The sequence below is a fragment of the Vulpes lagopus genome, chromosome 14, assembly GCF_018345385.1.
Source record: "Vulpes lagopus strain Blue_001 chromosome 14, ASM1834538v1, whole genome shotgun sequence".
Taxonomy (NCBI): domain Eukaryota; kingdom Metazoa; phylum Chordata; class Mammalia; order Carnivora; family Canidae; genus Vulpes; species Vulpes lagopus.
Window position 1 is genome coordinate 9,479,327 of NC_054837.1, and position 25,796 is coordinate 9,505,122.

The 25,796-nt window shown below is 45.8% G+C and overlaps 2 protein-coding genes across 3 annotated transcripts in view; one reads left to right on the top strand and one right to left on the bottom strand.

Moving 5' to 3' along the window:
• PI4KA (phosphatidylinositol 4-kinase alpha) overlaps positions 1 to 25,796 on the top strand; it is a 119,347-nt gene that overhangs the window by 48,805 nt on the left and 44,746 nt on the right. For both annotated transcript variants that reach the window (XM_041728420.1, XM_041728421.1), the window contains exons 19-22: positions 1,514 to 1,564; positions 23,058 to 23,166; positions 23,522 to 23,658; positions 23,835 to 23,968. In XM_041728420.1, coding sequence (XP_041584354.1) covers positions 1,514 to 1,564; positions 23,058 to 23,166; positions 23,522 to 23,658; positions 23,835 to 23,968 — 431 coding nt within the window. The remainder of the gene's footprint in view (positions 1 to 1,513; positions 1,565 to 23,057; positions 23,167 to 23,521; positions 23,659 to 23,834; positions 23,969 to 25,796) is intronic.
• SERPIND1 (serpin family D member 1) lies at positions 6,135 to 17,811 on the bottom strand. The gene is made up of 5 exons (XM_041728422.1): positions 17,695 to 17,811; positions 13,007 to 13,896; positions 9,545 to 9,818; positions 7,657 to 7,801; positions 6,135 to 6,978 (listed from the first exon to the last, which is right to left on the bottom strand). The coding sequence occupies exons 2-5, from the start codon at positions 13,884 to 13,886 to the stop codon at positions 6,787 to 6,789; spliced, it is 1,491 nt and encodes a 496-aa protein (XP_041584356.1). The 5' UTR covers positions 13,887 to 13,896; positions 17,695 to 17,811; the 3' UTR covers positions 6,135 to 6,786.

The following is a 25,796-nucleotide window of genomic DNA, read 5'->3' on the forward strand; positions in this document are numbered from 1 at the left end:
CCAGATGCAGAGCTGTGAATTCTGTTCTTTGCAGAATAGTTTCTGTTTACGATCATGCTGGGAATAGTCCAGTGTTTACTGAGCACCTGTTATACTTCCCCCTTGAGATGGAATAAGGAGGGCTTACAGGATCAATGCAAGGGGATTAGTCAACATGTGCCCCATTGGGATCCCTGGGTGGTGCAGCGGTTTGGCGCCTGCCTTTGGCCCAGGGCGCGATCCTGGAGACCCGGGATCGAATCCCACGTCGGGCTCCCGGTGCATGGAGCCTGCTTCTCCCTCTGCCTGTGTCTCTGAGCCTCTCTCTCCCTCTGTGACTATCATAAATAAATAAAAATTAAAAAAAAAAAAAACATGTGCCCCATTGAAGACAAAGAGCTATGATTATAAATTAAGAAATGACGATTCTTCCTAGTCATCACATGTGTGGGAGGCCCTTAGTTTCCAGAAAGGAGCAGGCAGGGCTTGAGATGCTGCCCCTGCTGCTGAGTGGCCGTGAGGCTTTGGCAAGCTACTCAAACCCTGTTTTCTCCCCCAAAGATTTAGTTATTACATATGAAATGCTTGGAACAGGGCCGCCCAGGTGGCTCAGCAGTTTAGCGCCGCCTTTGGCCCAGGGCGTGATCCTGGAAACCCGGGGTCAAGTCCCACGTCTCGGGCTCCCTGCATGGAACCTGCTTCTTCCTCTGCCTGTGTCTCTGCCTCTCTCTGTCTCTGTGTCTCTCATGAATAAATAAATAAAATCTTAAAAAAAAAAAAAAAGAAAAAGAAAAGAAAAGAAATGCTTGGAACAGTGCCTGGCATGCAGTGGGTGCTCAATACCCTTAGCTGCTACTGTTAATATAAAAAATAAATTGAATGTGCTTAGGTGGGTGCTTCCAGAACTTAGTCTCATCAGTGCATACTGTAGGCCTTACTTGTGTGTCCAGCCAGGGAACCTACCTTTTAATAGTTATTTTTTGAGTAACCCCCAAATTTTCCATAGCTCGGGAAAAATACCTGTTTATTATAGAAAAGACACAGAAACCTATAACTAGTAAAGTAAAAAGCACCCATAATGCCTTTATTCAGATATACTCATCTTTGACATTTTGACAGATTTTCTCCTAGATTTTTATCTAGGAGATAAAATGTATTATGCAAATGTATTATTTTACATAATTGGGATTATATCATAGTATACTCTGAAATCCTGTTTTTTTTTGTTTGTTTGTTTGTTTGTTTGTTTTTCCTGTTTAAAATTTGCCGTGGTCACTTTCCAAAGGGACTAAATATTTTTGAGGAAGTTGTCTTTTTAACAGCCGTGTGGTATTTAATTTTACACAGGTACCATGATTTTTGTAATCTTTACTGTTTGACATGTTTCCATTTTTTTGCTGTTAAAATGATGTTGGATGAATATATTAATGTATCACTATATATCTCATCATTTCTCTGAAATTAACACTATGTCTTTTTTCTTTTTAACGAGAGAAACACATGCTTTCAATGACTCAATTCTTTTATGTTCTAGGCTTCTAGCAGCGCGGGGAACTTGGGTGTACTCATTCCTGTAATTGCTGTGGTGAGTATTCATTAACTGAGTGGTATCAAGCTTCAGATACTGTGCTCATATTTTCAGTGTTGCACAGCAAATTCCTTAGCAAAATGCTGTTTGGAGGCCCAGTGATTCTGTACATGTGGCGGTATCTCTGCCACCACCAGCTGTTCTGTGACTGTCCCATAGGTATGTGCCTGTTGTGGCCACACACACCAACCCTCTTTTACCATGTTCTGCCTAAATCTCCTTGCCAGTTGACCAGGAAACCTTTGTTGGTTCCCTCTTGTGTGGCTCCCAGATCTGAAATGTGACTCCAGGTTCGTCCTGTGTCTTATGCGCTGCTCTGGTGCCTCTGACTAGTGGTGGGCAGGCTCTGCTTCCATCCTCTTCCCCATCCCTTTCTGTGAGATGAGGCCTGGGGCCTCTGCATGGTGCTTGGTGCTTGGAACTGTGGCCCTCAGTGCCCTCTGAGGTCATTCTTTGGCACACAGCCTGCCCCCCACCCTGGTGGACAGTTCACAGTATAGGCTCCAAGCCCTGCCACAACATTGCTATGGTAGATTCTCTCTCCAACTTGCAGCCACTTCTTCCCAAATGACCTTTGTAGAAGTTGTTTTTCCCTTTCTTAATTGTTCCCAACTGCGAGTCCTAAGCCATGACCTAGGGTTCTAATATTTGTTTTCATCCATGATTCTCTAGCTTCCACTAAACCTGCGTTCTGGTTAAGCCCTCCTTCTGCCTTCCAGGTCCTTCCCACCTTTCCCCACCCCTAGTAGTTCGAGTCTTGAGCACTTACATGCGTGTCCCTTCACATGGAATACCAGAGGGATTGACCTCTGAGCTGCTGGGGTGACCCAGGGTTGTAGAGATCAGACAGGTGGTTGGAGAGGCACCTCTCCTGATCTCAATTTCTGTCCTTTCTGCAGTCTAGGAGTTCATCATTCAGAATCTGGGGACCTTTGGGGCCTGATTTTATTAGCTGGCCATGGTGGCTAAAAAATAGCAACTGACTGGTTTACTACCATTTGCCTTTAAGATGTCACAGGTTGCACTTTGTGGAGCATTCCACTTGCATTCACATTCCTTCTGCTTGTCCTTTTCTTTCGTGTCTCCCCCGCCCTGTAAGTGGCTGACTCTGGAGCAGGAGCCAAGTTGCTTGTTCCCCTGACGCATCTGTGTTAGGACAGTCTCCTTTGCCTGAGTATGCTTGAGGAGACAGGGGCCTGCAAGTTGGCTTGCGCCTGTAGCTGCCTCCCTTTATCCCTCTCTCTTGCGGACCTTACCACCTGTAATCAGGTGCTCTCCCACAGCTCTGGGGATTTGTGAATGGCCAGGACTCTCTGCAGTGGTATTTTTCATCACTGCCTCCATTGGGTTTTGAAAACATAAACCTTTTCACTTTGTTTTGTTTTTTTTTTTAATTTTTATTTATTTATGATAGTCACAGAGAGAGAGAGAGAGAGAGAGAGAGAGGCAGAGACACAGGCAGAGGGAGAAGCAGGCTCCATGCACCGGGAGCCTGACGTGGGATTCAATCCCGGGTCTCCAGGATCGCGCCCTGGGCCAAAGGCAGGCGCTAAACCACTGCGCCACCCAGGGATCCCTAAACCTTTTCACTTTGTACTTAATGTTGATTAGCATATAATTGTGTTTTAGAAGTACTACCATACATGGATCCTTTGTTTGGCCTAGAGGGAAAGGTGAGGGGCATATAGTCCACAGTGCTCTCAGCCTGTTGGAGGGGAAAAGGGCCAGCAGCAGGTTCCACAAGGGAGCATGTTTGGAGTAAATTCTCCGACCTGTGTGCCTGTGAACTTCCATGCATGTGTAGCTGTTGTCATTTAGAGCTTAATAACTGCATAGTAGAAATTCATAGGAGGCACTTTGTACTTTCCGGGAGTAGTGACTGATGAGTTTGGTTAGAAGCACATAAGTTTTTGAGTCACAGGGGCCAGGGTGGGATCCTGGGTGAGCATCACAGCCTCTCTATGCCTTTTCTGCCCACAGAGCTTCTCGAAAAGATGGAGATGACCCTCTGAAGTGCCCAGCTGGGTCAGTGTAGGCATGACTGTTAGCAGTGATAGGCAAGCACATACTCACTTAAAATACTTTGTTTACTCCACTGCAGTGACCTTTTACATGAATAGAATAAGTATTGTAGTCTTAACAAAAGTTAATGGTTATATTATGGGGGAGGAAACAAATATTTGATTCTGTTGCTCAACAAAGAGCACAGAGATCATGGGATCTTGCATTTGCTTTCTGGTTTGCCCTTGGACCCCCTAGGAGAAACTAGTTTCCAAACTAGTTTCCAAAGCTTTTTCTCCTCCTCCTCCTCCTCCTCCTCCTCCTCCTTCTTTTAATGTTTTGTCTTTCTTTCCTTCTTTTGGAACAAGATACTGTGTTTTGGATCTTTTGATGACAAAGTGTCTCCAGGTACTTAGTTCAGTGGAAGTGCCAGTGGATTTGGGGCAGGAACCCTAGGTGTCTGTCCAAATGCAGCTTATCAATGATTTATTAGTGACCTTAGGAACCTGGAGGGTGTCACTGGAGACTGAGTCATGTGATCTCTGAGGTTCCTTCAGAGCTTAGGTTTGGCGATCTTTGACCTGCAACTTTGTAGAATAATATTTCTTCAGAAATATCACTCATCTCAGAAATATAACTGATTAAATTGCTTTTCTTAGTATCTAAATAATTAAGTACCTTGAAAAGTATCTAATGCTTAGAGTCCTGTGTGTTCCACTATTGTAGTGATGTGATAAGCTGTGCCTCCTGCTCAGAAAACATTTGTGCACTTTACTTAGAGCTAGTATACCTGTGCCACTAGTAATTTTTGTGACCTTGGACAGGTTACTTATTCTCTCAGTGCCTATAAAATTAGATTTGTGGACTAACAGATTTTAGGTCATGGACTCCTTTGAAAGCCTTGCCCTTTCCTTCCATAAGAGTGTATCTCTTCACAAGGTTTTGCTTTACTCTCAGGAAGTTGAGTGGGAGAAGCCTGCTTAGGACTCCTCAGTTAGGAACCCCTGGACTAGATACTCTCTCAGACAAAGATAGTAACAAGAAGCCCTTACCTACCTTTTGCTAAGTACCAAACACTGATGTAAATCCATTCCAGTCATTAACTCAATTAATCCTTACAACAATCCTGGAAGGTAGGAGCTGTTATTTTCCCTATTCTATAGGTGGGGAAACAGAGGCACAGAACTCGCCTCAGAGTCCCATAGTTACTAAATATTAGAGCCAGGGTTAGGACCCAGGCAGCCTGGTTCAGGGTCTTTGCTCTGAATTAATACTCTATTGCCTTGAAATCTGGATCAGCTAGTTCCTTAAAGAGGGTGTCTGAGTGCATTCTAATTGGATGTAGGTGAACAAAAAGCCTGAAGGCTGGAGGGCCTTGATCTGGACTGGGTCACAGAGGAGTCTGGGCTGGCTCCAGCAGAGATGGGGCAGGCCACATCAGAAGGGAGATAGTTAACTTTTGGGTAGGGGACAGACGTGACAAAAGGGTACAGGGAGAATTTTTGAGAGAACCACATTTAGGAATGGGAGAAAAATAGGGAATTAGAATCAGGACAAGAAATGCAGGACAAGCACCAGGAAAGGACAGTGTAGAAGTGCATTGGAGAAGGAACTCAAGGAGTGGGGTCTCAGCCAGCTCCCCGAGAGGTCAGGAGGTTTGACAGGGAAAGACGTAGCCTATACTGGGCATTGGATACAGAAGGTAGAGGTTCTGGTGCAGAAGGTTGGAAAGAAGCTGGTGAAGAGTGTATTAGCAACAGCAGGGCCTGGGCAGATCATGTCTCTTCTGAGACCTTGAATTGTTTCTTCAGCTGCCAAAAGGAGGTGATAACAGTGTGAACCTCCTAGCGTTGGTGTCAGGACTCAGTGATAACCTGCGGGCATATCCATCACAGTACCTCTTACAGTGGGGAACATTAGGTGCTCCCCTTTTGCTGCCACCATGACTAGTGTTGGTCTCACTGAGTCTGAAGCCCCCTGAGACAAGACTCAGTGGGTGACCTTGGTGTCAAGCCAGTTGTGCTCAAACCCTGCTCCTTCTCCTCTGCAGAAAAGGGAAGAGAAAGCCTCTCTTGCAGGGTTCTGGGGGTCATAGATAGCTGCACGCACAGCGCTTGTGATGCTCTCCCCGTCACTGCCCAGAGTCCCCAGCACTGCAGAAGCACCAGCACGCTTGAATTCTGAGCAGCCTTTTTAGATTCCACTGGTCTTACCCAAGTAGTGGAGACATTTAAATGTCACCTGCTTTCTCAAACCAGACCCACTATGGGAGCTTGTCTGAGGGTCTCCCTGTGTCCGGGGATGAAAGCCATAGCATTTGCCCCCACAAGGACTGGCATTTCAGGAATTTCCATGAAGCTTCATCCACAGCATCTTTGCCCCCACGATTTAGCAACACTCACCATGTCCTGATCCTGAGGAGTATGCCTGCTGTGTAGCACATGAGTCACCATGAAGAATCAAGTTGTTTTTTGTCAACCTCTGTCACTCCTGGGGATGTCAGCTATTTTGAATTTGGTCTTTCTTAGTTACTTGAACCTCAAAAAAGAGAGAATTATAACAGACACACAGTAAAAGTGGCGATATTTATTTATCTTTAAGGTGGAAAGCATGGCCACGTGTACACACTGTCCTCTGGGCAGCAGTGAGGTGACAGCAGAAGTATAGATGACATTTAACATCAACTTGGAAAGTTGGGCCTTGAGAGAATTAAGCCCTAACACCTAGGGCACTCCTTGAATGTCACAAGGTTGTTTCTGTCCTGGGCACCATCTTTGGGAGAGGTGAGAAATTAGTCCTGCAGCTCATTTCTATGTTCTGTGTTCAGATGAAGAGTGCTGGTAATTTGAGTAAAAGAGCCGAAAGTTCAAGGATTAGGTACTGCAGAGGAAGGAGGTGCACAGGCAGGCCCTCCACAGGTTTGCACTGAGGAAGTGGGAGTAAGCCAGTCTCTATGTTGCTGACAGCCTCTAGGTAACAGCTGACATGTCACAGGTACATTCACTTCTACGAACTGCTGGCATTGTTCACTGTGCTGAACTGATTCCGGTGAGCTTCTCAGTCATTTGTAAATTTCTCCTCTCCAATGGGCCTCGATTTCAAAATGGTAGCATAAACCACAAAAGCCATGATGCCAAAACATCTCCGTTCTCATTGTTAGAATGGAACCAGAATTACAGAGTGCCCCCAAAACACTTCAAACGCCCAGACCTCCACCTTTAAGACTTGGTGGGGTTGGCAACTCTCCCCATGAAGAGCAGACAGCTGGTGCGGTGCTCATAGACAAGGAAGAGGAAGGGGCGGTCGACAGTGAACCGGACTTGGGTGGACAGCGGCATGAACCCCACTGTGGTCACGGCAGCAGCTTGGGTGCCCTCCTCATTCACCGTGATGGTACCTTGGTGCTTGAACTGTTTCAAAATGGAAAGGAAGTTGTCAGATCCCATCAGTGAGCACACAGAAGGATAGATGATATAGTGAGTCTCCTCTCATTTAGGTTAGAAACACCACATAACAAGGCACAAACCACAGCTGGCCAAAATAACCCTTGAAGATCTCTGCCAGATGTGGTAATTGTGCTCAGAGGCTGTGTCATATAAATAGTACGTATCTCTATAAACTTCAACATCATAGTCTCTCATGGTGGTGGCCATAGTATGAGTAATCTGCCAGCAAGACAGCAGCTGCATGCCCCGTCTCCCCGGTACTACGCTCTAGGTGCACTGCCAGAAGGATGAGGTCGGGTTTTTTGGACTGGTGTTCTCTCGTAGTGTGTCTATTTTGTCAAGTTCAGTATGCAGGTCATGCATTTTCTCTGCATGTATTTAAAGGATCTTTCATGATTCAGCTGGGTGTCGCTATTTCAGGGGTTGGAACACATGCCTCCTCTCTTTCTGCAGTCAGTGAGAATGTGACTCATTCCCATGCTGCTCCCTAAAACAGACTACCCTACCCACACAGTATCTGGCAGACCGAGGGAGAGCAGATCCAGCACCCCTGACTTCTGAAGTCAGGACAGACAGGAGGGAGGCTTTGCTGGGGGCAGACCCTGGGCACAGGTGCGGAGGGTGGACAGAGGGAGAGGTTACCAGATCAATGGTGATCCTGTGGTCTGAGATTCCGGTCATATTGCTTTCTTTGTCAAACAGTGCTGTGACCCCCATTGACTTCAGGGCCTCTACCAGGTTGTAGTTCTTCTCCAGTTTGAATTTAGGCAGAAGTACCTCTCGAGTTCTGGGCAGAGAAGGAAAGGGTGCCCAGTTTTATTGAACCACAAGTTCCAAAAGAATCCTGTTTTTCCCTCAAATGCCCTCACTTCCTTTCCCCCACCAACCCCAGGTTGCTTTTATCACAGAATAAAATTTATATCACAGTACAGTCAGTTGAGTTTTGGGGAAAGACCATCCATTATGATTCCAGTTTCTTAAAATGTAGGTATGGTTAGTGCTATCCAGTCATTTCCTCCATACTGTAGGGTTCATGTTCCGTCTTACGGGTCAGCAGCAGAACTGTTACTGGTTTATGGTTTGAAAGTATCTAAAACAATTCTCTTGATTCCAGGAATTTCTTGTTAAGTAATCAGTTGAATATCTGGTCAATATACAGAAAAAGGAACCCTTCACATGCCAGACAGTGTTGAATGTTCTCTGTCCTTGCTTCAACACATTCAGTCTTTACGGATAAATAGCAACTACAGTGCCCATGAGGCCAAATCCAGCACACAAAGGGGATAAAGAGACATCAGACACAATCCCTTTTCTCAAGAGCTTGCTTTCCTTTTGGCAAGCCAGGACTCATGTGTGTGAAGCAGCAAAATGGTAAAAGCGGTATGGTAATGTCTGAACAACTAGAACAGATCTCACTACTGGAGCCATCCAGCGGAGGGTGGGAAGGAGCAGGTATTCCTGTGGCCTAGAAAGCTGCCCACAGCCTGAGACATGGCGTGAGCAAAGCCTGGAGGACGCTTGAGCTGTGGTCTAGCTGGAGTGCCAAGGGGCACTGTTCAGACTAGGAGGAAAGAGGAGGAGGGGCAGAGTAGGCCAGATGGGAGGCTGTTTCTTTGGGCCTGGCCAAGAAGCTGGGCTGTGTCCTGTGGGCAGATGGCCCACAGAGAGCTTCGGAGCAGAAGAGCCGGGGCGGAAGAGTGTCTTAGGAATGCTGTTTGGAGACCAGTGCAGGGTGGCTAAAGGAGTGGAATGGGCAGGCTGGTTAAGCCTTCTTAGCTCAGGGTGGGAGGTCATAGGCGATGAGGTTAGGAAAAAGAGGGGACATTTTTAAGGAAAAATTGACAGGGCCTGATGACTCATCCCCTCCCTGAGCAGATACCCTCTTCTAAGAGCCCTCTTCTCAGTTTGTTACATTTCTTTGCATTCTTGTCCCAAAAAGAGACCAACATCTAATAAAATAGAAATGCAACTTCTCTATTCTTTCTGGTGTGATATGCTAATAATTGTGGTAACTATTTAAAACCTGTAGTTTTGCCTATGGAGTAACAAATAATAATGGGAAATCATGAATGATGTGTCCCTAATGGGTTATGAGGACTGCAGGATTTCCTGCACAGGAGCGGCAGAGGTCATCACATGTACCAGGTGCTGCAAGGGATGCTCAGTATCACTTTTCTGTGTACTCTCTGTATCTCTCTCTGCGACCCTGGGAAGTCATGGAATCATGCTGCTTTCACAGATGATGAAGCAAGCCATAGAGCAAATAGGCGGCAGAGCCAGGACTGTTTCCACACTGGCTCTAAGTCACCTGTCCCTCACTTCTGAAAATGTGTGTTTCTCACAGATGCTGTCTGATTACTTCTCACTGAGCAGGAAATTTGGGCTGAACTTACAAAAATGGCCCAGTATGGCAGTTCTTGGGTTTTTATGCACACATCTCCCTTCTCCTTAAAATGACCAAAACTCCCAGTGTTTCTGGTCTCTCCCTGCTTCCTGGAGATCAAAAGAACAAACATTCAACCTAAAGTACCTGTTGGTCATGCTTTTCTGCCATCTCTCCACCACCTGGGGTGTCAGCTGTGCCTCAAGTGTCTTCATCCCAGACAGCTTGTGCGGGACCACGATTAGCATGCTGATGCCCCCCACATACTCCAGTTGCAGAATATCACAGTCCAGCTCCTGGTCATTTGCTGCTAGAAAGTTCCCTTTGGTCTGCATCATGGAAACTTTGACCGCCTCTCGCTCATTCAGCCGAAAGTTGTGATTGTGTGTCATTTCTACTGGGAATTTATTCACCCAGGATCCTGTAAAGTCAATTAGAATAGGGCTTTTATTAAAATGTTATTTTAAAGCCATGGTCTACGCATGTGAGCATGCACCCGAAACACCTGGAGGGCGCGTTCTGGCTGCAGGGCCTACCCGCAGAGTCTCTGGTTCTGCTCTAATTGGAGCCAAGAACTTGCATTTCTAACAAGTTCCCAGGTGGTGCTGATGCTCCTGGTCTGGAGACCACACTTTGAGGACCACCGTTCTAAATGACTCCAAGGTCAGAATGCTAACATACTTGTAGGAAGTATGATAATGGTAGAAAAGTTAGGTGACTGGAATGAATTCTGGTTTAGAGGTGGGGGCTAACTAGTTGACTCTAGCAAGATCCGTAACTGGCCTGGACCTGTTGGTTGACCTGCAAAATGAGTACCTTTTTGCTCATGGGAACCCTGCTTCGATAGCCTTCATCCCGTCCACTCTGCGATTCCATAAGGACTAGAAGGATATACTGATGATGCCATCAGATCTTCATGTCAGATTTACGTGTAATGCTGTGTCCAGGAGTAAGTATATGTCTGTTTTAGCTTTAAGATACTAGTAACTTTAACAATGGCTGCTGACAACTAAGAGCTGGCCATGTGCCAGGCATTCCTCCAACAGTCTTTCCTGTATCCTTCCTTTCCTCCCAGCAACCATATGCAATGTGTGCTTTTTATTATAAGCCTTGTTTTACAGATGAGGAAACAATTACAAAGACGCAAAGCAACTTGTTTCTAACTGGTGGGTAGAGCTGCTGGGATGAGATGAGTCTCTACCCCAGGCTTCTCAGCCTCAGCACTATTGACATTTGGGCAGTTTTCTGTTATGGGGGCCATCCTATGCATTATAGGGTATTTAGCGGCACCCCTGGCCTTTACCCCTCAGATGCTAGGGCTGCTTCTTCCTTCCCCCCAGGTTGTGGCAACCACAGATGTCACTGTGCTTTTGCTGGAGCTGTCACATGTCTCCTGGGATTCTTTCCTTCTGACTTCCTCCTGACCCAACCTCTGTTTATATTGTGCTTTACAAGGTGGTTATAATATTTGTAATTAAAAATCAAATTAGTAACAGATTTAGGCGCTCACGATTAAAATTATATTTCTAGACTTTCCTTTCTTCTGATGAGCATCCATGAAAGATTGGGTGCTGCTAGCATTTCATCTCTCTGATTCCAACGTTAAATTAAGTGACTATCCAACAGGAGGGGAAAAGGATACGTATATATTTGCCACTTTGACCCCTTGGTGTGTGACACTGGTTACTAGGTGTTGGAGGTTACAAACTGACTGCTGTAATCATTCTGCAGGCCTTGCCGGCAGGAATGACTCACTGCTAGGTCTCTCTGACTGCTCCTGATCACTTGGCCAGCCTAATGCAGAGGCACTTGTGTCTGGGGTTCCCCACAGACCTGTAGAATTGAGGGTTTTGGTGCTGCCCAAGTAACTTACATTGACTGTTCTAAAGCTGTTCCTAAACATAGGTTAGTTGCTCATAGAAGCAGACTAAACGTCTCTGGCAATATCATACCTACTTAGTATATGATATGACCATGGCATCTGCAGTTTTACTCCTTCAAGGTCATTGAGCTCTTGCCACCATATCAGGCTAGCACTGCATCACTGTCTCTTGCAGTGTTGCACACAGCCCTGTTAGAGTAGATTCATCAACTCTGTTATAAAGCTGAGGAAACTGAATCACAGAAACATTGAACTTGCTTGAGGCTACATGACTAAAAAGTGGGGAGGCCAGGGCTTAAACTCATTTTTTCATTTCCATGTACTTATGATCAGTAATAAACAGTATACGTGTGCGGAGGCACCTGGGTGGCTCAGTCGATTGAGCTTCCGACTCTTGATTTCAGCTCAGGTCATGATCTCGGGGTCGGGGTCGTGAGATTGAGCCCCACTTCAGGCCCCATGCTGGGCTTGGAGCTTGCTTGGGATTCTTTCTCTCCCTCTCCTCCCCCTCCCCACTGCTTATGAGTGCGCTTTCTCTCTTAAAATAATGTGTGTGTATTCATTATATGTGTGGCATGTGTCTGTGTGTCTGTTTCAAGCCTGTTAGAGCCTTAGCCTTTGATCGGCCACCACAATGCCAGTGGTGTGCCTAGCATTTGAGAGGGAAGCCCGAGAGGTCTGGCTCAGCCTCCATGCCCCTCCTGCAACCTTGAGTGCTTCAGCCCTACTTTGTCTATCTGACAGATTGCCTGCCTGGCACAGCTACAGGGAGGCCTCGGCTTACCCTCGGCAGCCCCACCTCCCCAGAGCAGCAGCCAAGAGAGGGCCCCTGTCCTTCGCCTCTCTGAGCTGCTGTAACTAGTGTTGGAGCTAACAGGCGAGGAAGCACAGCCTCTCACTCCTCAGGGACTGACTAGCTGTTGCCTACCAGGTTTTGGTTGTGTATCACCATGAGTCACTGAGATGTGGACCTATTATTTGTGTCTGCCCTTTGGCTCTCTAGGCTTGTAGAGTGAGGTAGAGGTTTCTTCTGGTTCAAGTCCCAATGAGAGCACTGTGCATGAGGTCTGGATTTTATGTCCATTGCCCATTTACTTCCAGGATCCCAGGGGTCCTGTGTGTGTGGGAGGGGGGAGATGTCCTTTCTTGTCTGGCCCAGAATAGTTGGTCTAGAAATAATAGTTTATTTCCCTATCCCCTCCTGCCCATTAGTGCACAAGTGTCCCCAAAAGGACTTTCAAATATTAATGTTAGTCAAGCTGAACGGTTTTCAGATACCTGTCTTCAGCTTCTTGTCCATATTCCTGCTTACTGATAATTGGGAAAGGAAATTAAAAAAACTCAAATCCAGGATGGCCAAATGGTAAAAAGGTTTTTCATTTTTTCTTCCAATTTAATGAAGCACTGGAGACGGCCTGCCTGACACAACCTTAGTTATGCCCCTTACTGGCTATGTGCCATGGGAGCATCATTTTACTTCTCTCTGCTTTGCAGCTCTGTCTATAAAATGGGATGCTAATAACAAGGTTGTGATGAAGTTTCAGTGAGCATAAAGCATAGAATTAGAGCCCAGTATCAGCTACTACCGACCTCATCCTGATCTTCCCTGTGTCTTGGTTTCCTGGATAAATCAGAGCTAGAGCACACAGTTGTTGATGTTCAGTCCATCTGTGCACTAAAAGAGTATGTCACGAGTTTGTTTTGAGAAACCTAAAGCTATTTCTTACCTTTAAAGTAGATGCAGTTTAAAATCATCATCTGAGTAGCTGGGTCAATATTCTCCAGTGCGTCTTTTATGAGACCCTTGGTCAGCTTCAGAATGTGGTTATTGGTTTTTGATATGAAGGCAGGGTCTGAGAAGTCAGCCGCCTGGGCCTCTGCAAAGTAGTACTCTCTTACTTTTCTTTTGAAGTCATCCAGGATTGGAAATTGCTTTTGGACATAAAGGTCATTGACTGACCGCAGTGTGTATCCAAAATTCCTCCTGAAGAGGCGATGAGTCAGCTTACGGAAGAGATTGTGAATGGTCATGATCTCATACTTGCTGCTGGCATTGACAAAGTCTTTGAAATGCAAAATTGAGTGCACTTGTTCATAAGTCTCCCCCTGGAGGCCAAAGGAAATCATACCCATGGCAGTGGAAATGCCCACTGGGGCTATGAAGATGTTGTCGGTAGAATGGGCCTGCTCCTTCAGTGCTCGGTAAAGGTTGAAAGCAAACTTGGCATTGAGGATGTTGAGACGCTGGATACGGCTCTTGCCTTGGAAGAGCTGGAGGATGTTCCCAGCACCGGCCTCTGAATCAGTTGGTGAAACTGCGTCAATGATGTCAATATAGTCATCATCTTCGCTGAATATCTTCTCTAGGTCCAGATAATCCTCGTCCTCCTCCCCCTCTGTGATCCAGTCATTGGTGACTGTGTTTTCCTTGTGGAAGTCAGCAGGGAGAAGGGACATGCTCAGGTTTTTGCTATTTAACTGCCCCCATTGGGAGTCTCTGGATGGAGAATCTTCCCCTCCTTCCTCAAGCTGACCAGCCAGGCTGTTGTTCGCACACATGGACGTTAAGATGAGAGAAATGATGAGGGGTTGGAACGGGCATTTCATTTTGGCAAAGCTAAAGTTGGGAGAGAAAACCAGCAACACTGTGAGAGGTAGCCTAGTGGACCTGCCACCACAGTGCTTGGAGGGCAAGCCCATGGCTTTGACCCAGGAAGATGCCCTGGGAGTGTCAGTCCTTAATCATTTTAAGATCATGCACTTTAAGAGAGACTGGTGAAGATAAACAGATACCCAACATTTTGTCTGGCTTCCTAAACCTATCTGAATGATCTGCAGGCCCCTAATTGAGAATCCTTTCTATAAAGATTCTTAAAACTGTGACCATATAGATTTCTGGGGACTCAGCATTCTGAGGGAGTTTCTTTTTCATTCACTCACCCAACTTCGTCTCCTATTTTCTAAACAACATGTTAGGCACTGGAGGCACAAAGGTATCCCCTATCACAGAGCTCTGCCAGCAAGACAGGGAACAGATGTGCACAAAGCAGGGAGGCTGGGCAGCCCTGGTGGCTCAGCAGTTTAGCGCCGCCTTCAGCCCAGGGCGTGATCCTGGAGTCCCGGGATCAAGTCCCATGTCAGGCTTCCTGCATGGAGCCTGCTTCTCCCTCTGTCTGCATCTCTGACTCTCTCTCTGTGTCTCCCATGAATAAATAAATAAAATCTTAAAAAAAAAAAAAAACAAAGCTGGTAGGGGTGCAGAGCTGGGGTGTGGCCCTGCTGCCTGTCATAGGAGCAGGGTGCCAGGAGAGCTTCCCCACTTCACGAAGAGATGGGGCCTGAGTGGCGATGTTGAAAAATGCATCAGGCCAGGCTTTCTGAAAACAGATATCCTAAAGATATGTGAAATCCGTCGCATTATTTGGGGTTGTGCAATTTGCATAAGATTAGGAATTTGTCGTAATGCAGAGATCCTCTGGGTGCCTAGTGAAAGGTGGCTGGTGGCCTGTCTTTCCCCTGCTGTCTTTCCCCAGAGGCTATGAGGCTTTATGGCTTACCACAGGTACCTTGTCTTCTCTGCATCTGTTACTTGGCTCACACTGCTGTCAGGAGGACCTACTGAATTTTTTTTACTTAACTGCTTCTAGAATGAGGTTAGAAGTAATCTTACCAAGTGTATAAAGTCTGTGTGAGGTGATAAAGTCAGAAAGTTCTCACTAGAAGGCCTGAGGGGCAGTCCCTTTATTTAAATAAACAAGGTAAGTTTTTAATACATACACTGGGAGAAGCCCGTCTTTATCTACCCGTCACCTTTCTTATTCCAAGGAAGGATGTGTCTTAACTTGTCAAATCAGTTTTACCTGCTAAATGGCTTTCTCTTTCTCTTGCTTTACTTCCTGCATATTAATTGTATCCTGGGTAGATGAGCTATTATTTAATGCTTCCATGTTTCTGCAGAACAACTACAGCAAGCATTTATAATGTTATACCATCTTACGTGATCCCAGCATCACTTCTGAAAAGCCTGGAAGGAAGAACTGTATCTTGTCAAGTTTGTTGTTTGTGTGTAACCATCTCCTGTTAGGTAGATATTTGAGGATGAGAATCTCTCCTTCCAGTCTAGGCCAGATATGAGTTACTGGCATCTGTGTTAAGTAAATATTTGGACTTGTTAGGCCTGAAAATGGGCCTAGCTGTACAGATACCCAACTTGTGACGCTCTCAGTTTTGTTGTTGATGGCAGCGACTCTTTTTTTAATTTTTAAAAATATTGTATTTAAATTCAATTTGCCAACATATTGTATAACACCCAGTGCTCATCTCATCATGTGCCCTCCGATGCAGTGACTCTTGATAGAGTGTCTGCTGGATGCCAGGTGCTATACAAGGAATTTCTTTTTTATTATTATTTTTAAAGATTTTATTTATTTATTCATGAGAGACACAGAGAGAGAGAGAGGCAGAGACACAGGCAGAGGGAGAAGCAGGCTCCATGCAGGGAGCCCGATGAGGGACTCGATCCCGAGTCTCCAGGATCATGCCCTGGGCCAAAGGCAGGCGCTAAACCACTGAGCCACCCAGGGATTCCCCAAGGAATTTCATCTGTATAACTTAACTTCATCCTTTCAGCATTTTATTGTTACTGTATGTGGCAATGGAACCTCTGCCTCTTTGCCTTGGAGCATTGGGACTGGTTTCTCTGCCCCCCCAGTCTCCCTCCTTGGGTCTTCCCATAGGGTACTATGGAAATAATCCGCTCAAATGTTGTTCTAATCACCACCGAAAGACTTTTGAATCACACATTTCAGAGAAGGCAAGTCACATAGTTTCTGACTTTGAAAATGTCCATGGTCTTTTCCCGCCCCCACCCTCCCTACAGCACCCAGCTGAAGCTGCGGGTGCTGCACATGTAGCCTGCACATGAGAAACAGTCTCTAATGTGTCTGGCTGCAGATAGTACTGGGCCCAGTTTCCAGATAGAATTGGACATAAAAATTGATAGCAGTACACTGTAAAAAGTTAGAAGAGAATGGAAGTCTCCTGGCTAGGCTACACTTAGAAAGATCCTTCTCAGGTAAAAACAAGGTTAAAAAAAGCAACAACTTGGGCAGCCCCGGTGGCACAGCAGTTTAGCGCTGCCTGCAGCCCGGGGTCTGATCCTGGAGACCTGGGATCGAGTCCCACGTCAGGCTCCCTGCATGGAGCCTGCTTCTCCCTCTGCCTGTGTCTCTGCCTCTCTCTCTGTGTCTCTATGAATAAATAAATAAAATCTTTAAAAAAAAAAAAAAAAAAGCAACAACTTGAATAAGAGTTCAGGGAAAGGAATCTGAGACCAGATAAGGAGGTAGAAGTGAAGACATTCATGATTTTTTTTTTTTGGACATGATTTTTAACCCCTGTGTTCATATGGTATATTTGGAAGCCTCTTATACCCTGTTCCTACATTATATGATGAAAAGCCAAAAATAGTGTTCATTATTCCCTTACCTGAGAAAGGAGAAAAGCTCTCTGATATTTTCTGTGGATTGAAATTATGGATCTAAAAAACCAATCTTCCTATACACTTAGTATAACAAGAATTATATAAGACACTAAAACTACCACTAGATTATGTCCAAATGACTATCTTTGAAGAGAAGCAATATTTTTTAAAGGTAAACAAAAGTTTACTTTTCTGGGAACTTTACATGGCACTCTCTCATGCCAAATGTATGGAGCAAGGTTGGCCTTTATGGTCATGTATCAGAGCACAACACCTGGACACTCTAGGTCCTTCCTGGCTATGTCTTCAGCCCAAATAGGGCAGATGTGATGGGAGAGAAGTAACTGCTTGAAATTTTAAAAACCTTTCATCTTGAAATAACTTCAAACATAGAAAAGTTGAAAGATCAGGGTAGAGAACAGCCCCTATACGCCCTTTTCCCAGATTCACTAGCTTTTGTATTTTGGAACAGTTTCTTTATGGCTTTCTTTCCATGCATACACATCTGTGTGTATGGGTGTGTATACACATGCAGGCACATAGCACATGTACTCTTTTTTTTCCCCCCTGAATCCTTTGAGAGTAGATCACTTAGAATGTGTCCCTGTAACTTTTAATTCTAATATTTCAGGGAAAAATGCCTAAGGACAAGGATATTTCATGCACCATCATAGTACAGTTCTGACTTAAAATAATTTAACATAGGCACAGTACTCTCCTATTACAGTTCCTTTTCCAAGTTTGACAACTGTCTCAATAATGTAACTGACAGAATGTTACAACAGGCAGACTAAAAAACACATTTTCCCATTTTTAAGATGCCATGGAAAGCTTTTCAGTTCATAGTTTGATAAAGAAATGTACCAGTTACCCATCTCTAACCACTACAAATAAGAATTTATAATCAGCAGAAATGTTAGAAACCAAACTCACCTCTGTGCTTCTGAGAAGTGGTGTTGCAGAGATGAAATGAGCCAAGGTCACCAGTGGGGTTTCAATGTGAACTTTGGTGCTGGGCCGGTGTTGGGTATTTTCCAAAGTAAATATGTCCCAAATCAAACACCATTCAACTAGCTTTGTCAGCATAAACCCCCCTCAGCTGTATCTTTGGTCTCTGCTGAGTGACTTCTGACTCCTCTGCTCCAGTTCTGGTACAGCTGGTGTTTGGAAGGCATGACTATAGCTGTGTCGACGTGCTCGTGGGCGCAGTCCTCACTGAAGCTACCACGTAACTGAGACACTCTTCAGAGCTCTGGGGGCCTGGGTTGCATGAGGAGTAGCTGTAATGCTCCCCTAACAACAGAGGCCGTCTCATCAGCCCTCCAGCTATGGATTCTCCCACTCAGGTGATCTGGCCCTGGTCTGACCTGGCCCTGTTCTCCAGGGCTGATGCGACTGCTAGGCAGGTGTCCCCATGCTTCCATGAGCATGTCCCTCTGAAAAGCAGAGGGAAGGAGAATGAGATCAGTGATTCATAGCATAAGGAGACCTTGGTACAGAACTTTCTTCAGTCAAGGCTCACTGTGTCTGTGCCAGGCTTGCAGCCTCGCTCTCTCAGCTGTTACAGGACAGATAGGGTATTATTGAGCGGTGCTCCCCAAACTCTGGTCTACCTAGGCATTCACTAGGGGCTAGGATCACTCTTTAAAATTTATTTTAGGGCAGCCCAGGTGGCTCAGCTGTTTAGCGCCTGCCTTCAGAGATCCTGGAGACCCGGGATCAAGTCCCACATCGGGTTCCCTGCATGGAGCCTGCTTCTCCCTCTGCCTGTGTCTCTGCCTCTCTCTCTCTCTCTCTGTCTCTCAAGAACAAATAAATAAAAATATTTTTTAAAAAATTAAATTTTTTTAAAATTCTGTAATCTGGGACGCCTGGGTAGCTTAGTGGTTAAGCGTCTGCTTTCAGCTCAGAGTGTGATCCCGGAGTCCCGGGATCTTAAAATCTAATATCTTAAATAAATTCTGGGGCAGCCCCTGTGGCCCAGCGGTTTAGCCCCGCCTTCAGCCCAGGGTGTGATCCTGGAGACCCAGGATCAAGTTCCGTGTTGGGCTCCCTGCATGGAGCCTGCTTCTCCCTCTGCCTGCCTCTGTGTGTGTGTGTGTGTGTGTGTCTCTCATCAATAAATAAATAAAATATTTTTTAAAAATTAAAAAAAATAAATTCTATAATCTAAAACATTATGACAGGAATATTCTCGATTGTGTGGAAGACCAACTTATCACAGAATGCTGCTCCCTGATTTTGGTACCCAGGAGTGTGTTGTTGTTGTTGTTGTTGTTGTTGTTGTTGTTTTTTAAAGATTTTATTTGTTTAGGGATCCCTGGGTGGCGCAGTGGTTTGGCGCTTGCCTTTGGCCCAGGGCGCGATCCTGGAGACCCGGGATCGAATCCCACATCAGGCTCCCGGTGCATGGAGCCTGCTTCTCCCTCTGCCTATGTCTCTGCCTCTCTCTCTCTCTCTCTGTGACTATCATAAAAAAAAAAAAAAAAAAAAAAAAAAATTAAAAAAAAAAAAAAGATTTTATTTGTTTATTCATGAGAGACACAGGGAGAGACAGAGGCAGGAGAAGCAGGCTCCCCACGGGGAGCTCAGTTTGGAACTCGATTCCAGGACCTCAGGATCACGACCTGAGCCCAAGGCAGATGCTCAACCACTGAGCCACCCAGGTGCCCCAGTCCCACTGTCTTTTATCAGACATCCAATACCAGTCAGATTTCTCCATGACTTCTTTGGTAGCTTTTTAAAATCCAGGATCCAATCAGGGTTCTGATATAGCATTTGGTTATGTCTCTTTGGACTCCATCTATTTCAGTCTTTTTTTCTCTGACCTTGATCTTAGGGAAGGGCAGGTCAGTTATCTTTTTTTTTTTTTTTTTTTTTTTTTCAGGTCAGTTATCTTATAACCCTTTCCCTTATCCTTTGCCTGTCCTGTCTCGGGGCCATACAGGACCCCTTCATCATCTTTTGGCGATCTCTGGAACCTCCTGACTCCTTTCTGTCTCTCCTGAAGCATAGGCATATATCCCTGCACATAGTCCTAACCAGTCTGACTACACTGTCTTTGTCTCAGGTTGCTTCAGATCATTTCTGGGGCCTTTTGTGATTCCACCATAGTCTTTCCTTCCTGGGAAGCAGAACCAGCTCAGCTGGTATGATGGAGTCATCAATGCAGGGAGAACCTATAAGGCATTTCCAAGCCCTAGTTCTTAGGAGGGAAGCAGGACGTTCTCAGGGTGAGAAGTAGGTTCACAAACTAAAGATAGATTTTTTAAAAAGATTTTATTTATTTATTTTAATTTATTTATTCATGAGAGACACAAAGAGAGAGGCAGAGACATAGGCAGAGGGAGAAGCAGGCTCCATGCAGGGAGCCTGATGTGGGAATTGATCCCGGGTCTCCAGGATCACGCCCTGGGCTGAAGGCAAATGCTCAACCACTGAGCCACCCAGGCGTCCCTAAAGATAGATTTTTGACAGTCATTTTCTCTCACTGTTCCAAAACCATTTTGGACTTTTCAGTCACTTGGGGCCTCTGATCTGATTGGGAGTGAAGCATTCTGAAAGCCTGACCATAGCCACCAAAGGCAAGTTCTTTTTATAGGACACCAGAACCTCTTGGCCACATTGACCTTGAACACCAAGCCAATGCTATGTCTGGGAACCGGATCATGCCTCCACTGTCTCTTGGGACCTTTTTTTTTTTTGAAGATTCACATGTGTTTAATGTATATAAAGGCAAGGAAAAGACAGTCCCAGATTCAAAAGCTATATTCTGTACAATTCATATGGTGGGGTTGAGGGGAACAGGGCCATAGAACCCACACCCGAACATGTACAAAAATAACTTACATGGTTACCCCCATCAGCAAGGGTGATGTAGCTCTTCCCAGCCCCCAGGGCCGGGGGGTACATTCTAGAAAATGGCACTGTGGAAGCTAACCAGTACGGGCCAAGGTGCTGTGGGGGTGGGAAGGGGTGCCAGTCCAGAGGGGAGGAAGCCTATGAAGAGGACTTGAGACGGTTGGCAGCTGAGCGGGAGCTGAGTAGCTTGTCTACCATGGTGTGGGCTAGCGTAGCCGGCTGGCCATCCTAGGGAGGCCCGTCACCTCAGAAATAGTCCCAGAGCTCCTTTTCTTTAAAGCCACCATGTTTGGCCACTAGCAAGCTGGAAGCCCCTCAAGTGTGCTTTTGTGGCAGTATCCTTTTTGCCTTGAGACATTTCTGTCCACTGATGCCCTCCGCAGTGCTTCACCTCCTCGGCACCTTCCCAGAGGCCACCCTGCACCCCCCCCCCCAACCCTATCTTGACTGATTCTACCCAAGGGCACAGCACCCTAGTAGCTTTCAAGGAGAAGCTGCTTCTCCCACACAGCATGTTGTCCAGCCCTAGGCCAGCACCTGTGGCCTCCCTGGGATTGTGGAAGCAGTGGATCTGTGGCAGAATTCTGGGAAGTACAGGCAACATTAAGGAAGAAACTAGGAAGTCCTGCCAACCCAGCTACCCAGAAATAATCGTTATTAATATGCAACTGAGGGATCCCTGGGTGGCGCAGCGGTTTGGCGCCTGCCTTTGGCCCAGGGCGCAATCCTGGAGACCCGGGATCGAATCCCACATCGGGCTCCCGGTGCATGGAGCCTGCTTCTCCCTCTGCCTGTGTCTCTGCCTCTCTCTCTCTCTGTGACTATCATAAATAAATAAATTAATTAAAAAAAATAATAATAATATGCAACTGGACTTTTTCCCTTTTTCTATACACACATATTTACATACAAATATACTTCAAATCTATACCATATTATATATATTTTGCATTTTTTTCACTCAATGTATTATAAGCTCTACCAGTGTCACCAAATATTCTTAGAAAATATAATTTCTGGGGCAGCCCTGGTGGCTCAGCGGTTTAGCGCCACCTTCCGCCCAGGGTGTGATCCTGGAGACCTGGGATTGAGTCCTGCATTGGGCTCCCCGCATGCAGCCTGCTTTTCCCTCTGCCTGTGTCTCTGCCTCTCTCTCTGTGTCTCTCATGAATAAATAAATAAAAATCTTAAAAAAGAAAATATTCCTGATATGCTGTAAATGTCCTGTTCAGCAAAACATTTAGTGTTTTTCTCTTTATTTTTCTGTTCTAACAAATGTTGCAACATTTTTGTGTTTAAATCAGATTTTTTGGATAGATCCCTAGAAATGGGATTTTAGGTGAAATGATGGGGCACTTTAGAATTTTTTTTATTTTATTTAAATTTAATTGGCCAATATATAGTATAATACCCAGTGCTCATCTTATCATATGCCCTCCTTAATGCCCGTTATTTTTAGAATTTTTGACGCATTTCACCAAATTGCTTTCCAGGAAATAGTGTACCAATTTATAGTCCTACCAGCCACTGGTGCAAGTACCCTGCCTTCCCAGCAATGGTGTCATTGTGTGCGCCACTGCTGTGTCCCTGGTCCTCATGACTGTTTGGATTGTTGAGACCCCTCACCGTAGGTTGATTATCATGTAGGGGTCTTGATGTCCTCTGGGGGTTCTGTGAGGACTAACTTGTCCAACAAACGCTGTGCATAAATTTAACATTTTTGCATAACCTGCGAGCTACTCCCTGTCTCACGCTGGGGAGGACACCATCTTGAGCAAGGATGCAGGGACATGGGTCTCTCACCCCTGCACCTCTGTAACTCTGTAAGTCTTGCAGGACTTATTTTAAGTCTTGGGATTTTGCCCAAGATTACTGTTTGAAAAAGTTGTGCTGCCAGAAAAGATCTGAAAGTCACTTCTCCTCAACCCACGAGGTTTCTCATGATTACCCTGTCTCTCCAGTCACAGCTGTTCACCTGTGCTCCAGCCTCCCAAGCCCTCCATGCCCTCCCCAAGCCCAGACTTTGAGCCCGATGCTCCTATGGCTGGATAGGTTCCTCTCTCTTCTCTGTCTGGCCAAGAGTTACTTACTTGCATGGTAACATTGAGACCCATAACACCCTAGGAACTCTGCTACACTGTGATGATTTCCTCACATACCTCAACTGGGCAGAAAGGCTTTTGTAAGAATGGGGCTTTTCACTTCCTGGGTATGATGCCTGCTGCACATTAGCTACTCAATAAATGTTTGCTGAATGAGTGAGTATTTACCAGTGAACTGATCAAGAAGTGTTGGTCACTGGTCAGTGTATCTTTCCTACCCAAAATGACTGAGTGATTCTTGGAGAATAAATCTAGGGTTGATTTTATATCTGTAAGTTCTAGGGCTCATGAGCAAATAACCTCTTTTTCTCCCTCTGTCTTTGGTGCATTCAGCTCACCCGAAGGTTGCCTCCCATCAAAGAAGCCAAGCCTCGGTTGCAGAAGCTCTTCCGGGACTTCTGGCTCTATTCTGTGCTGATGGGATTTGCGGTGGAGGGTTCAGGTACGGGAATATTCCCTCTCCTAGGGAAGATAGAGTGCAGAGAGAAAACAAAAGTGAGCCAGAACTGTACCTCATTATGGATGTGCATGCATTCAACATTAGTCCAAATTCAGATGCTGCTTCCTGCAAGTGTTTGTAAATGTTACAATTCCCCAGATATAGTTTAGGATTCTGAGAGTGCCATGTGTCTTAGGAAAAACCTGTCCAAGTTAGGAAACAGACTCATTTCTGTGCCCTATTTTGGGGATAATTGGCTCACACAAAGGACCCACGACTCTAGGAATGGTCAGCGTCAACTGCCCTGCGGTGCTTCTTGAGGAAGGTGATGGTCTCACTCACGGCTACTCTCTTGCAGGACTCTGGCCGGAAGAGTGGTACGAGGGGGTCTGTGAAATAGCCACCAAGTCACCCCTGCTCACGTTTCCCAGCAAAGAGCCACTGCGCTCCGTCCTCCAGTATAACTCCGCCATGAAAAACGACACAGTCACCCCCGTAAGGATTCTTGCCCTGCCAAGGACAGATGATACAGGGTTAAGTTCTCTTGAACAATGAGCAGATCCTTTCACTATCCTTGTTATCACACATTATCCATGACTCCTGGGCTCCTGGGGGAGGGCTGCCTTTTCCTCTAGGTGCTGTGTGAGCCCTTGAGCGTTTCTTTCCCCTAGGCTGAACTGAGCGAGCTCCGCAGCACCATCATCAACCTGCTGGACCCTGCTCCCGAAGTGTCCGCCCTCATCAACAAGTTGGACTTTGCCATGTCCACCTATCTCCTGTCTGTTTACCGGCTGGAATATATGAGGTATATAGGCCTTTGCCTCCCAGCACAGCCACACTGGAGCTAATTTTTAAACTTTCATGGCTTCTGGGAGTGAGACTCTTTTCAGTTCTTCCCAAGACACATAAGCTTTCTTACAAACCAAAAACCAAAAAACCCTCTGCTTTTCTTGTGTGTTCCTCCCTCTAGAGCACCAAACACCACATCTTATAAATCCCCAGGTATCTAAACTCTCCTATCATCCTCTCCTTGTAGGGAATAGGCTTCTGAGCAATCACTATAGATGTTGCAAACTCAGTCCACTTGTCTGCTCAAGAGCCCCTGTTAGGAACCAGCCCTCACTGAGTATGTTCTCAGACATTCACTGAACTGGATCATATTCACTCCAGGACCACAGCTAATTACAAACAACAAATGGGAAATGGGAAGGAGCCTGTCTCAAAACTGCCCCACAGGTGGCCTGACACTCAGGATGCACATGTGACCACAGCAGACCTAAGACACACAGAGAGAGACAGAGACACAGGCAGAGAGAGAAGGCGCCATGAAGGGAGCCCGATATGGGACTCAATCCTGGGACTTCAGGATCACGCCCTGGGCTGAAGACAGGTGTCAAACCACTGAGCCACCCAGGGATCCCCACGTCTCCTGTTTGTTGAGGTCACAGGATAGCTGCGATAAGTTATAGAAAAACTTTACCAAATGGTTTGAAAAATAAGGTGTTAGTTCTTAATAGGAGGAATACTTGGGAAATGTTACTATTTTAACCTTTATTTGGTGCCATGAAACCCTCTGGTCAAAGAACTCTTGTTCAGAAGCTCAACATATAAAAATAGATTAAAGCTGTTTTGGGTAAGTGGGAGTGAGCGCCCACCTTACTGCCCTGTCCCCTCCTTCCTGCTTCTTGGGTAGCCCGAGGTGCCATAACAGAGAAGAATTTGAAAACCAGTGACACATTCTCCCCCAGAGTCCCACAGAGCCAAAGAACTTTTGGCCTTCCTTGCATTTTCCATTATAATTTTTTTATAAAAGTAATATGAGACCATTACACATAAACTTGGAAATAAATGGAGAGGAACAACCACTGACCTCACCACCATTCCCAATTGTATGTCAGTATAGTTCCCTCTCGTCCTTTTTATAAAGAATGTATTTTGAAAGAGAAACCCACCAAAACAAAACAAGCAAACCAAACATAGACCAAAAACCTGGTTTGCTTCTAGCTTAATGGCTACAAAAGATGTCTCCACACCCTCTCAGCCTCAGTTGCCCTCAGGCAGGGATGTCTCCTTCCCCACAAGTGTGCCCATGAATGGAGTTCTCAGGTTCTCAGGACAGGCTGTTGAGTGGGCTGGTAGAGCAACACCCTAAGGGGACAGCCCATGGTAGCTCCTAAGAGCCCAGCTCCCATCCCAGGTTGACTGCCAGGCCTCTGAGAACATTGTTAGCATGGAGAAACAACCCTGAAGCCTGTATTCAAGAACTTGGCTTGGGCTCCCAGCCACTGATTATTAGGAGAGCTGTAAAACAGTAAAGTGGACAATGTGAGAAATTACGTAAAAGATGTATAAACATGAGCACTCAAGAATGCATGAGCTTAAAGCCACTTGGCCTGCCTTACTAAGGTTTGACTCACAAAAGGTTGGTGTGGAAACCCACAGATGCATTCCACCAAGTGCTTGCCTGTGTGCATACGTGCCCCGCTATCTTAGAGGAGCCAGACTCTAAACAGCCACTATGAAAGTAAAACCAGTGCATAAAAATGAAAGAAAACATTGGGATAGGGGACGCCTGGGTGGCTCAGCAGTTTGGCACCTGCCTTTGGCCCATGGCGTGATCTTGGAGTCCTGGG